The sequence below is a fragment of the Perognathus longimembris genome, chromosome 18 (genome assembly GCF_023159225.1).
Source record: "Perognathus longimembris pacificus isolate PPM17 chromosome 18, ASM2315922v1, whole genome shotgun sequence".
Taxonomy (NCBI): Eukaryota; Metazoa; Chordata; class Mammalia; order Rodentia; family Heteromyidae; genus Perognathus; species Perognathus longimembris.
The window spans coordinates 18,891,347-18,905,418 of record NC_063178.1 but is presented as its reverse complement, the minus strand read 5'-3'; the positions used below and the strand labels follow the sequence as shown (position 1 = coordinate 18,905,418).

Below are 14,072 nucleotides of genomic sequence, written 5' to 3'. Positions count from 1 at the left end.
TCTGGTGCAGGAAGTCAAGTCCAATGAAGCTTGATCTCAACCTATCTGAGTTCCTTGGCCACAGAGGCATGCGATACTATGTACCTGCATCTGGTCACCCTTGCAGACTCTGCCACGCTCTGCACTCTGTCTCCCATGGGCTCTCTTCTCCATACTATCATCTCACCAAGATACACTCCAGACCTGAAATCTGGTTCATAGAAAAGTTCTACTGTAATTACAGTGCTGCTCCAGGGCACTACCACTTGAGCCATCGTGCCACTTCTGGCTTTTTCTGAGTAGTTTATTAGAGATCAGAGTCTCACAGACTTTCCTGCCCAGGCTGGCTGTGAACTGAGATCCTCTAGGATTATAGGTGTGAACCACCTGAGTATAGGCATTCTTAATTTTTCTAAGCTAAATTTTATCCACGATCAATTGCATTCTGTTTTGTGTCATCAAGGTATTTAACCGCAGGTATAATAATCAATGCATGATTTTCATTATTTTGGGGACTACACTAGACTATACTTTATAAGCACAAAGTTTTGCTCACTACTATAATCCAAAAATTGGCTCAGGACATGATAGTAGAATGTATTTTTTTTTTTTTAGTGAAAAGAAGGAAGCATTAACAGACAATGGAAGAAATGTTAGAACAAAACATCAATATAGAGGATAGAAAGTGAACATGAACATTTTTTTTATTGGACTAAGCTTACTGAACTTCCAAAAACCATAAGGCAAGGAAACAAACTATTAAACAGAAAGATACTCCTTCTAGCATTTTTGTTTGAAGACACAGCTATTTAGTAAGCTCTCCAAATTAAATACTTTCACAAGAGACTTTGTCCCCTTTAAAATATTTCTGCAATGAGGCATTTCTGAGGGGCAATTATTGGTCATAACTTAAGTATCCCATGGAGAAAGGAACACATTTAAAGATGGGAAAAAGGAAGGTGACATCCGAAGGGGATCAGTATGGGCAGGGAGTGAGGCAATCTAGTCTCATTCCACCAGAATAAAGGGAGTCACTAGGGAATTCATTTTCCTTTTCTTTGCCTCAGTTTCCACTAGAAGTTAGGGAATGAATGCTAATTACTAGTTTTCTTAGGGTTACTCCAATACTACTATTTCCATTCTACTTAAAAAAAAAAAGGAAGAAAGATTATGATTAGGGCTAGAAGCATATTCAGTGGTAGAGTACATGGCTCCCATTTGGAAGGTCCTGAGTTCTATCCTCTGTACCACAAGGAAAAAAAGGAAATAAAAAAAATCTAGTTTTATTACTCATGCATTAAAAATTATTATTATTATTATGTGTGCCAGTCTGGGGTTCAAACTCAAAGCTTTGGCACTATACCTGAGCTGTTTTTGCTCATGTTAGTACTTGAACCACAGTACCTCTTCTGGCTTTTTGATGATTAATTGGAGATAAGAGTCTCACAGGCTTTCCTGCCTGGGCTGGCTTGAACCATGATCCTCAGATCTCAGCCTCCTGAGTAACTATGATTATATGTGTAAGTCACTGGCTTCTGGCTTTCATGTATTTATTTAACAACATTCAACATGAAGTTGATCTAGAAAAAGCTGTGCTTGGGGCTCTGGTAAGTTTGCCAAACTTTTTAGTTAAGTAGTATCCTTTGCATTGACTTTCATTTTTTAAACATTTTATCACAGTGATTTATAAAACTTCTTTGTGTTGGTTACTCTCACCTACGCACCATGAGAAGCCCCATAGAATTGCTTTCACGAACAGCACTGAGTTACATGAAATCACCCAGAAAAACAATAAATGGGAGGTTACTACCTATTCTATTTTTGAAGTATAAAGTCTATTTTTATAGTTTAGAGAACAGTAGCCTTTTGTTTGTTTGTTTGTTTCTGGCAAGTACTGGGGCTTGAATGCAGGACTTGGTTACTATTCCTTAGCATTTTCACTCAAGGTTGCTGTACCACTTGAGCCATTGCTCCATTTCCAGCTTTTCAGTGGTTAGTTGGCAATAAGAACATTCCTCACAGTCTGGCTTTGAACTGCAATCCTTACATCTCAGCCTCCTGAGTAGCTAGGATTATAGGCATGAGCCACCAGCACCCAGTTATGAGGATAGAAGTTGTTTGTTTTTTTTTTACTGAGCCTATCTTACCCAGAACAGGATAGGACTAGTTGGCTTTCAATAAATTTTCTTTAATTTCAAAGTTGGCACCAAGTGGGCTGACAGCCCTCAGAAGATACTGACCTCAGCAGAAGGTCCTGCCAGAATGCGGGGGACGCAGAGATGACACCTATTGCTGAGGCGCTAAGGGAAGCTAGACAGAAACTTATTGAAAAGTTTCAAGAGACATCAGAGCTGCTCTAGCAATGATTTTAGCAAGAGAGTCCACTAGGTCACACAGACATTTCTTTTTTCTAGAGGCCTCCATTTCTTCTGACATGGTAATTTCTGGTACTTCATAGAAAAACACATGATTAAGCATGGTTTTAAGTTGACAAACTGAGGACCTTTATAGTAAAGCAAGAGCTCAAGGAAAGCCATTCTGAAAAACAGAGACCAGAATAAGGGATCCCTTGCTGGGAAGAGAGTATTGCCTGTACATTTGTCCTTCTATCTGCTGCACTGAACAATAGTCCAAGAACAACCTAGATGTCACAGGACATCACGCCACAGTCGTGGTAAACATTATATTTTCTAATAGCGTTCTCTCATCTATATATGTGCTGTATATACACACAAGTGCACACCCGCATATACACACATATTACATATACCGGAAAGTCTACATTAGAAAATATATCACAGAAATGGTGGGGAAAAGGGTAAACAAGTTTAGCAGTGATAGCCACTAAATATTATGTTGATAATAAACTATACAACTCGTGGGGAGGGGTAGGAGGGAAAAACTGGGAGAGAGTGAGGGAAAGGATGACATTGTTAAAAAAGAAACGTACTCTTTATCTGACTTATGCAACTGTAACTTTTCCATATATCATCCTTACAATAATAGAAAATGCAGAAAAAAAACCCTGTCACCAAAGTGTTTCTAAGGCAAATACATAGGTTTATATGCACACATAAACACACGGAAAAGTCATTAGTGGTGTTTAAATACAAGTCTCTTAGATTAATATGATTTATAAGCTGAATGCTTTTTGTTTGCTTTAAAATTTTTTCTTATTATCTTTAAGGAGTAGTATAAAGGAGTTGCCATTTAACAGAGCAGTTTATGAATAAACTATATTTCGATCAATGTCACCACTCTCAACATTTTCATCCATCCCGCTCTACCCATTCCTTCCCTTACTCTTTTTTTTTTTGCCAGTCCTGGGCCTTGGACTCAGGGCCTGAGCACTGTCCCTGGCTTCTTCCCGCTCAAGGCTAGCACTCTGCCACTTGAGCCACAGCGCCGCTTCTGGCCGTTTTGTGTATATGTGGTGCTGGGGAATCGAACCTAGGGCCTCGTGTATCCGAGTCCGAGGCAGGCACTCTTGCCACTAGGCTATATCCCCAGCCCCCCTTACTCTTTTTTTAAAATGTATCGTATATTGTTATTGTAAAGGTGGTGTACAGAGGGGTTACAATGTCACCCTTCCCCTTGCTCTCTCCCAGTTTTTCCCTCCTGTCCCCACTCACATATTGTATAGTTTTCAACACAGCGTCCAGTGAGCAACACTGCTGCATTTGTTTCCCCTTTGTACCTTCATTTCCATCCCCCCCTTACCCTCCCAGAGACAGGATAAACAAACAAACGAGACAAAAGGAAAACAGAAACAGCAACAAAGAAAAACACCCATGTTTCTATTTCCTGGAGTTCTTTTTTTTTTTTTTTTTTTGCCAGTCCTGGGTCTTGAACTCAGGACCAGAGCACTGTCCACTGGCTTCATTTTGCTCAAGGCTAGCACTCTGCCACTTGAGCCACAGTGCCACTTCTGGCCTTTTTTCCCCTATGTATGTGGTGCTGAGGAATTGAACCCAGGGCTTCATGTGTACGAGGCAAGCACTCTTGCCACTAGGCCATATTTCCAGCCCGACAAATATGATTTTATGATGAGGCACACATAGGTATTGTGCCTCTCTGTTCTTTCCTACAAATGTCCTCCTTTGGTCTCACTCTGTGTGAATGCCTAGAGACCAGTATAACTTTTGACAGAATCTTTTGAGGTTACGTTTCTGGTGTTGATGAATTATGGATTTGCAAAAGAATAGGAATTAAAAGTACATATGCAGGGCTGGGGATATGGCCTAGTGGTAGACTGCTTGCCTCGCATACATGAAGCCCTAGGTTTGATTCCTCAGCACCACATATATAGGAAAGGCCAGAACTGGTGCTGTGGCTCAAGTGGTAGAGTGCTAGCCTTGGGCAGAAAGAAGCCAGGCCCTGAATTCAAGCCCCAGGACTGGCAAAAAAAAAAAAAGTATACATGCAACTTCATCAAAGCAGTTTTTCTGCTTGGTTTTAGCTAAAGTAGGTAAGAAGAATATAAACAATCATCCTGTTTTTATGGTGACTGTTACTCATCTCTAAATCTTTTTAAATTTCAATTTTTACAAATATATCAATGCACTATTACTGATTAGACCTTCTGATACCCAAAGTTCTCTCAGCAGTCTTGTCTTCAAATCCAAGGCCAACTGCTATGACTCTCTGGTCAAAGTTCATTTTCCTACCAAGTCCAATCAAATACTATAGAGTGAGTCAATTTTCTGCCTCAGTATAGCCTAACCTAAGTTCTCCTTTATCCGAATCACTCTAACTTAATTTTCTCCTATTCTTTTTGACTCTAATATAGCACCTTTTCATAGCAGGCCTTATATTCCATTACACCTTTCTTTTTGTCCACTTATAGCTATCAGCAAGTAAGTACATCTCTGAAGCTATTTCCTTACCTGTGAAATAGGAACAATGTCCTCTATTTCAATGTTATGCCATCTCATCTGTGCTACAAGAAATGTACCACGTGACAGGAATATTCACTACTACTGAATAAATATTTCTTTCTTGTTTTTTGGGGTTTTTTTTTTTGGCCAGTCCTGGGGCTTGGACTCAGGGCCTGAGCACTGTCCCTGGCTTCCTTTTGCTCAAGGCTAGCACTCTGCCACTTGAGCCACAGCGCCACTTCTGGCCATTTTCTATATATGTGGTGCTGGGGAATCGAACCCAGGGCCTCATGTATATGAGGCAAGCTCTCTTGCCACTAGGCCATATCCCCAGCCCTTCTTTCTTGTTTTGAAGTATGTGCCTGGGTTTATCTCAATATACCGTAAGCACATATCATGGTAAATGTTCCAAGGTGAAAATGTAAAATATTGACAAGGCTGAACTTTGGCAATTATTCACCAGACTTCAGCTTTAAAGTCTCTTCAATCAAAAGCTAAAGCAAAATCTGGGTGATAGTGGCTCAAGCCTGCAATCTTTGATACTTGGGCATTTCAAAGCAGGCTGGGGCAGGAATATCTATGAGATTCAACCTTCCAATTGACTACTAAAAAGCCTGAAGTGAAGCAGTAGCGCAAGTGTTAGTGCTAGCACGGAGCAAAAAAGCTCAGGGACAGCACTCAGGCCCTGAATTCAAGCCCCAACACCACTACACACACACAGTGCTGAATTCAAGCTCCAAGACCCAGACACACACACACACACACACACACCGCCCTGAATTCAAGCCCAAGACCTACACACACACACACACACACACACACACACATTTCCAAACAAAACAAAACAAAAAATTACCCAAACCAGATCAAACACCACCACCAACAAACCTAAAGTAAGCACCAGTGAGGCAGCCTAGAGACAAGCCTCAAGGATGTACACTGTTTGTGATTATTCTTATGGAGGAAATCACATTCAGTGGTCAGGTGTTACTTCACTGGCTAGTGTAGATACACATTTACGTGTTTCAGGACATTCTCTTAGGCATTACTAATGCACATTGTTTTTTATTTTTTGGTAGTGGTGGGGATTGAGCTTAGTAGGCAAGGTCCTCTATCATCATCACTTGAGTCATACCTCAATCCTAAGAAAATATGTGATGCTTCATGAAGTTGCATGTCAGCCACCCTTGGGCGGGAGACTATTTTCTGTAGCATTTCGTTTTTAGTGTATATGCTGCTGAAGTGGGCCCGTAGGCACGCCACTGGAGAGAGCACCCTCTGAGAGCCGCAGAGTTTCTAACTGCCATCATGCATTGAAGACATAGGATATTCCGTGTTGTAATGATGGTAACCACATGAATTTGCTTTTCCAGAACAATACCAACACTTATTACACTTGTGTTACTTCCAATAACACGAGCTACTGGGCGTAAAAGTAAATGCAACCATTTCAGCTTTTAATACATCTTTTCGAAATAAATAAATAAAATCCTTTGTCACACCATACGTACCAAATTTTGATGCAAGAAAATGATACCCCAAAATAACTCCTGCCCACCCGTGCCTATGTTCTGCGACTCACCGATCTCCAGGTGGGTCCGTGTGCCCCGGGAGGCTCTCCTGCTGGATCTTGGTGCCATCTCTTCCAGGGAGTGAGTAAACTCTCTGCACTACCACTCGGACCCCCACTCTGTTCCATGGGGCAGTTCCCAGGCTTCCCACCATATCTAGGAGAGAGTTCTTCAGGGCAGTGCCAGCTGCAGGATGCTGCTCTGTCTCTTCATGCCCATGGCTCAAGTCTATGCTGGCAGTGGCCAGATCACTACATACAACCTGGCCAAGACATGCAAAGGAAGTTGTTTCAGTTTGGCTTATAACATATTGCTCACTACTACATCATGACATCATTCTCCAATGCCTGGGGAATGAAGACAAAAGTAAAGGAACATGAAGTATGAAATGTTGTATCTCCCAGGCTACAGCTCTCTTGAGGAGAGTGGGCAAGAGCGGTGTATGGTCTACCAATGTAATCCCATAGTGAATTCCTGCTATTATATCCTTCACAGTAGTTAAGTATTTCCCCCTTTTTTGTTTGAAGAAGACAAACTAAAGTAAAAAAGAACAAGTAGTAAACACCATTATTACTATTATTTGGCGGTCCTGGGGCTTGAACTCCGGGCCTAGGTGTTGCTTTTGAGTTTTTGTGCTCAAGGGCAGGGCTTTACTCCTTGAGCCACAGCCCCACTTCTGGCTTTTTGGCAATTAACTGGAGATAAGACTCTCCAGGGACGTTCCAGCCTGAGCTGGTTTTGAATTGAGATCCTCAGATCTTTGCCTTCTGAGTAGCTAAGATTACAGGAGTGAGCCACCATGAGTACCTGGCAAAATACTGCATTTTTAAACAACAAAAAAAAAAGAACCATTCCATAATGTGCTTGAATGTAGACGCTGCAGGCTCATACATCCTCCCAACGACTCTCTGTGAGCACATCAACAATCACAGATGGCACTCCACAAGCACTTCCTGTTATCCAGATTCCTTGCTGTATATACTCATCTACACAATGACCCAGCAAAGCAGACTACATCATTACCCCGCTAACGGAGACACAGAGACTGCCTGAGGTCACTCAGCATCAAGCACCCTACTTCCCAAGTCTACCCGGAGTCACTGTGCTTTAGGACAGCTTGATTGCTACAGTTTCACACTGTATAGCTGTCTCAAAAAATAAAAAATAAAACTTGGAAGAAAATGTTACCATTAAGTTGACTACAGTGCCCTGCTTTTCAAATAATCTCCGCCAGATACTTCTTTTGACAGTCAATGGGGTACTTTATGGTATGCAACAGGGTGAACGTTGGTCTATTTTTCTTTCATGTTTTCCTGCCCTCAACCTGGCAGTCTCAGTGCTGTGCTCTGTGGTGAATCCTGTAATCCAGAAAGATGGACTCGCAGAGTTCAGGACATCCCTGGGCACACACTGTGTTCATTCACAGTGCATTTCAGTAGTGTCCTGACTCCCAGAGCTCAGGGCATCCTGGGTACACACTGTGTTCATTCACAGTGCATTTCAGTAGTGTCCTGATTCCCAGAGCTCAGGGCATCCTGGGTACACACTGTGTTCATTCACAGTGCATTTCAGTAGTGTCCTGATTCCCAGAGCTCAGGACATCCCTGGGTACACACTGTGTTCATTCACAGTGCATTTCAGTAGTGTCCCCTGACCCCCAGAGCTCAGGGCACCCTGGGTACACACTGTGTTCATTCACAGTGCATTTCAGTAGTGTCCCCTGACTCCCAGAGCTCAGGGCACCCTGGGTACACACTGTGTTCATTCACAGTGCATTTCAGTAGTGTCCCCTGACTCCCAGAGTTCAGGGCACCCTGGGTACACACTGTGTTCATTCACAGTGCATTTCAGTAGTGTCCTGACTCCCAGAGCTCAGGGCATCCTGGGCACACACTGTGTTCATTCACAGTGCATTTCAGTAGTGTCCCCTGACCCCCAGAGCTCAGGGCACCCTGGGTACACACTGTGTTCATTCACAGTGCATTTCAGTAGTGTCCCCTGACTCCCAGAGTTCAGGGCACCCTGGGTACACACTGTGTTCATTCACAGTGCATTTCAGTAGTGTCCTGACCCCCAGAGCTCACGGCACCCTGGGTACACACTGTGTTCATTCACAGTGCATTTCAGTAGTGTCCTGACTCCCAGAGCTCAGGGCACCCTGGGTACACACTGTGTTCATTCACAGTGCATTTCAGTAGTGTCCCCTGACTCCCAGAGCTCAGGGCACCCTGGGTACACACTGTGTTCATTCACAGTGCATTTCAGTAGTGTCCGGATTCCCAGAGCTCAGGGCATCCTGGGCACACACTGTGTTCATTCACAGTGCATTTCAGTAGTGTCCCCTGACTCCCAGAGCTCAGGGCATCCTGGGCACACACTGTGTTCATTCACAGTGCATTTCAGTAGTGTCTCAAATTAATTTTAGCAGATGGTCATGGCTCAGGGTAAAAAAAAATTATAAAAAAATCTCAAGCTTATGCAGCTTTTTATATCTAGGGATACAGATATTATGGAGAGAAATAAGCTTTTTAAAAGACACTTAGAAGTACTTAAATAAGATTCTTAGATAATTAGAAAGGAAGAGAGAAAATAAATGTTTTCATCTATTTTAGTCAATCAGGAACACGAAATCCATAACCACATGCTACCTGAGCTAGCAAATATTTAAGTATAATTTAAAGATGTGGTAGGTAGCATAAATATTTGGAGGGGACAAAATGTATATAGCTCACACCTAAAACCTTTCAACTCCAGTCACTAATATTACTGCAAACATTAGCCCTCTAAGCCAATGAGCCCTTACCTGGCTTTTAGGTGAATTACTGATTAGATCCCTAATCTGAAAGATCTGGGCCAAAGTGATGTTTCTTCTTGGTAGGGGGGTATACATTTCATGAGTTGTTTTTGAATCTTCTTTGGCAATGATTTTCTGGCAAAAGTAAGCATTCAGAATAATTGGGCAACTTCCATTCGGCATAACAAGTTTTTGCCTGGAAAAGACAAATTTAGAGGCTTATTTGTAGTTTGTATTCTCCTTGTATTTTTGATAAACCAGGAATGAAAAGAACAATCACACACTTATTATAGACAGCTAAGACCAAGCCAGTCCACACAGTGACGATGCCCATAATGATAGACAGCGATAACCAGGGTCAGGTCATAGAGTAATAGTCATCCCCAACAACAGATAGCAAGGAGCCTACCACAACAGAGAGAGCAACCCATAGCCCATAACGTTCAATGTGACCATCGGTGGAGCTGATCTTACTTTCCCAGTGAAAGTCCTATGTCAAGAGTAGAAGACTCTTATAAGCCAGACCTCCAGGCCTCTCAGGAAGAAATTCAGATACACAGAATGAGCAAAAATTACCAATATGCACGGTCTCCAAATAAACAATTAAACATTATTTATAAATCAAATCTCAGATATTTCAGTAGTTTGAATCATTCAAAGAACATGACAGTAAATGCCCAAGGAGTTTTTTCTTTTGCTGCCAAAATATCCATGATCAGTCACTGAAATAAACATGGGCAACTATATAGAAAGAAGAGTCTGGAAACATAGAGATGAATTTCCCCAAGTTCCTTTCAGTCCTTTGACAAGACAAAACATTTTAATGCCCATTCCTTAATAGAGGAGGTACTGCTAATAAGAAAAACTTGGGACTTCAGATTCTGTGAGAAGAAAAGGAGACATACTTTTCCCTATCTCTCTCATTACGTAAAACTGAAATACCTGACATTGTAAATAAAGTAAATAAACGGCAAAATGGAGAGAAGAAGGCAGACCAGTTGGGAGCTAGACACCTCAGGAAATGAGGAACAACATAGCAGTAGAGTCCTGGTATTTCTGGGCACCTCCCATATCCCACACTGAGAGACAAAAGAGCCAGCAATCTAGAAAACAAACAATGGATGCTGACAAAAAAGAAGCCCTCAAAACAGTCCCAGTGCTTTTCACCTACTACAAACAATCACTGTGATTCAATTTAGTATGACGCTCAACTTAGTACCTTTTTGCTAATGCAATAAGGCATGAAAGAAAAGAAGCTAGCAAGGACCAGTGGCTCATTTCTGTAATACTAGCTACTCAGGGAGCTGAAATATCATTTTACTTTTCTTCTCACTGTCAACACAGTCATGTGTAAAATACTTCATTAACAACTTAAGGAAATCCTGAGCTGGTGAGAGAAATTAACTTTTATTTTCCTATTAATCTGGTCAAATACTTTCTATGTCTAGCAACTATTTAGGTCAAGATTGCATTTGGCACTGAATGTGTAGGTTGGGACAATGTGGCTAATACGTAGATTATCATAACACCTTCAAAAGCAAAGAGAGACTCAAAGTCATAAAAATAAGACTCTTGCCTCTATATTGTCTAGGACAAATATGTTCAAGTACAATGTGATTAGTGAACAGGATTAATAGATTAATGGGGATTAATTCAGTGACCTAAAAACATGCAATTTTTTTTTCTTCCTTCCTTTCTCTACCCTTTCATAAATTGCTAGCTAAAGGAAGTTGTATGAAGAATTGTAGCGGCCAGCATAACAGCACCCAGGTTTTCTCTTTCTTTTTTTGAGGACATGCTTGGGATAAGCCATCGATTTTATTTACCACTCAGTCTCAATTAAGCCCCACCGGCCAGGACTGGAGCAGGATGCGGTGCTATCTGCACTCAGGGACACTGTTATGCAGCTGACACAGTGTACGGGTGAGGACATTGTGACAGCTACACTGTGGTAGCCATGTGACATGTGTATGCATTTCATTAACTGGCTTATTAATCTTGGGGAGAAAATTCAGTTCATTGTTCAAAACCATAACCCTTGGAAAAAAATCTTTTTGGAATAAATGCCACCCTTCTTGTAGCTATCCCAGGAAAAGTTATTATTTTCTCTGTGCTTGCACTTGTTAAAGTATCTCTCCACATCCAATTCCCGAATCAATACAGCTGCTGTTTCTTGTTTTAACTTTAACACACGCTCTCTGTCTCCCTCCTTCTTGCCTCCTCTCCCCCTTTTTTCTTTTGTCATCTGTGGGGCTTGAACTCAGGGCATGGGGACTGATCCTGAGCTTTTGTGCTCAAGGCTAGTGCTCTATTACTTTGAGCCACAGAGCCACTTCCAGCTTTCTGGTGGTTAATTGGAGATAAAAGTCTCACAGCTTTCCTACTAGGGCTGGCTTTGAACTACAAACCTCAGATCTCAGCTTCCTAAGTAGCAAGGATTATAGCACTGAACTATCAGTGCCAGGCTCTTTCCTTCCTTTTTAAAGTGTTCAACAACATGTGACATTTGCAAGGGACTCAATAAATTGTTTGCTATATGAATGACTATACAGTCTACCTCCATATCTATGGGTTCCATGTGTGTTTCTTGTACTTCCCTGCCCAGGCCAGATCCACATACCTAAGAAACGGATTAAAAACACTGTACTAAAGGACTGCCATCTGTGATTCGCATGCTATTTTTAAATTCTCAGAGTATACTTTGTTTAATTCAATTCTTAAGAGAAAAACAAAAGAACCACTGAGGGGCAGACCACAATTTACATGGTTTCTGTCTGAAAGAGGAGAGTATAATAAATTAAAGAAAAATACAGAAAAATGAGACAGCTTTCTCTACACATCCAAAGTCTAATTGCCTCCACAAACCTGTGTCAGGACTGAAGATTTCCTTGCTTGAGACATATGGCCACTGGAAATGAAATTTGAAGGAGACAATGTACTTCTGGCGATAGCTGTAAATTTCATTTTCAAGCTTAAATACTGTTCTATCATTAAATTATTGAAAACTTTGCTAGAACTTAACAGAAGAAAATAGAAATAGGGAGCATGAAGGAAGAGGAAGAAGACGGTCTGAAGTCAGAGCAACCTGTGTAATTCAATGCTGTGGGCTGGGAGCGTGCCTCCCTGGCAGAACACCTGTGCAAGGCCTTTGGTTTGCCACCAGTACCGCCAAAAAGGGGGGGAGGGATTCACGTTGGAAGTTTATAGCCTTATATTTTGTTTTGACCAAATCGTTTCAATTTCGTGGTTCACTTTTTCACATCTGATGTGAGTATACTGCCTACCTAATGGTGTTGCTGTCAAAGTTTATGAATATGGTAATGTGTACAAGTTAGCCATGGAGACACACACACATATTTTTGTGTCTATGTATATGTATATGTATACATGCACAATGTTTGGCATGTCTATTAACCTTATCATTTATAGCAATAGTTAATATTACTAGAGAATGACCTCAATATCCAGGTAGACAAGTTAACTTAGAAAAAATTAGTTTCTTTTTTTAAGGCTAATGGCTATATATTCATTCCTATATATAACCATGTAATCCTTTTTTTTTTTTTTTTGCCAGTCCTGGGTCTTGAACTCAGGGCCTGAGCACTGTCCCTGGCTTCTTTTTGCTCAAGGCTAGCACTCTGCCACTTGAGCCACAGCACCACTTCTGGTTGTTTTCTATATAAAGTGGTGCTGGGGAATCGAACCCAGGGCTTCATGTGTACGAGGCAAGCACTCTACCACTAGGCCATATTCCCAGCCCCTATAACCATGTAATTCTTAACAGGTTAAGAATCAATACAAAAAAAAAAGAATCAATACCAATAATTAATCAGAGACAGGGAGAAAAATATTTTTAAAAAGTTCATTCTAATCTTATTATAGTAAAAAATAAAGACTAAATTTCTAGGAAAAAAGAAAATAATAACCATTATGTAGGATGGCATTAAAAACCCTAATTCAGAAAATATCTTTAACAGTACTATAGATGTTCCCATTTCATTATTAAGAAGAATAGACCCTGACTTCTATGACTATGTGATCTCAAGAGGGCAGGAGTATATATTACTAATGTAAAGTTCTTGAAATGAGAAAGTAAATGGTCTATACTCCTCAAATTAAGACATTTATTCCCACATGAAAGAATTATATACGGATAACTTGGTGTCTTTTTCACACAGTATTGTTTTGCAGTGGTGGTAGTGGTCTTAGCACACAGCCATCCCTACTTTTTTGCTGGGTATTTTGGAGAAAAGAGTCTCAAGGACTTTTCTGCTGGAGCAGGATACAAACCATGGCCCTCTGGATTTCAGCTTCCTGAGTAGCAAAGATTACACGTCTAAGCTATAGGTGCCCTACTAAAAATGTACTCTTCAAGCCTGGCTACTTGGCAAAATAAAAAAATTCTCTTAATGGTCACTATAATATTATCTCAATAAAAGCCAGGGATGTTCATACATAAAATATGTTTCAATGACTGAAAAAAATTATTTTGCCAGTCCTGGGGCTTGAACTCAGGACCTGGGCACTGCTCATGAGCATCTTTTGCTCAAGGCTAGAACTCTATCACTTGAGACACAGTGGCACTTCTGGCTTTTCTGTGTATGAGGTACTAAGGAATCGAACCCAGGGCTTCCATGAATGCTAGACAAGCACTCATTTCCAGCCCAATGGCCAAATATTGTGATGTCACAAAGGTACAGAAGCAGAAATGAAAACTGGAATGGAACTGGATATGGTGGGCTAAATCTTATTCTAGCTACTCAGGAGGCGGAGATCGGCAGGATTGGATTTTGAGGCCATCCCAGAAGAAAAGTTAATAAGATCTCAACTCAAATAAAAAAAGAGTGAGAT

General features: G+C 41.1%; 1 protein-coding gene across 1 annotated transcript in view; it reads right to left on the bottom strand.

The window, feature by feature from the left end:
- Window positions 1-14,072, bottom strand: part of Spidr (scaffold protein involved in DNA repair) — a 199,049-nt gene that overhangs the window by 74,154 nt on the left and 110,823 nt on the right. Inside the window, exons 9-10 of the mRNA XM_048367602.1 lie at window positions 9,231-9,417; window positions 6,439-6,689 (exon numbers count right to left, since the gene is read on the bottom strand). Coding sequence (XP_048223559.1) covers window positions 6,439-6,689; window positions 9,231-9,417 — 438 coding nt within the window. The remainder of the gene's footprint in view (window positions 1-6,438; window positions 6,690-9,230; window positions 9,418-14,072) is intronic.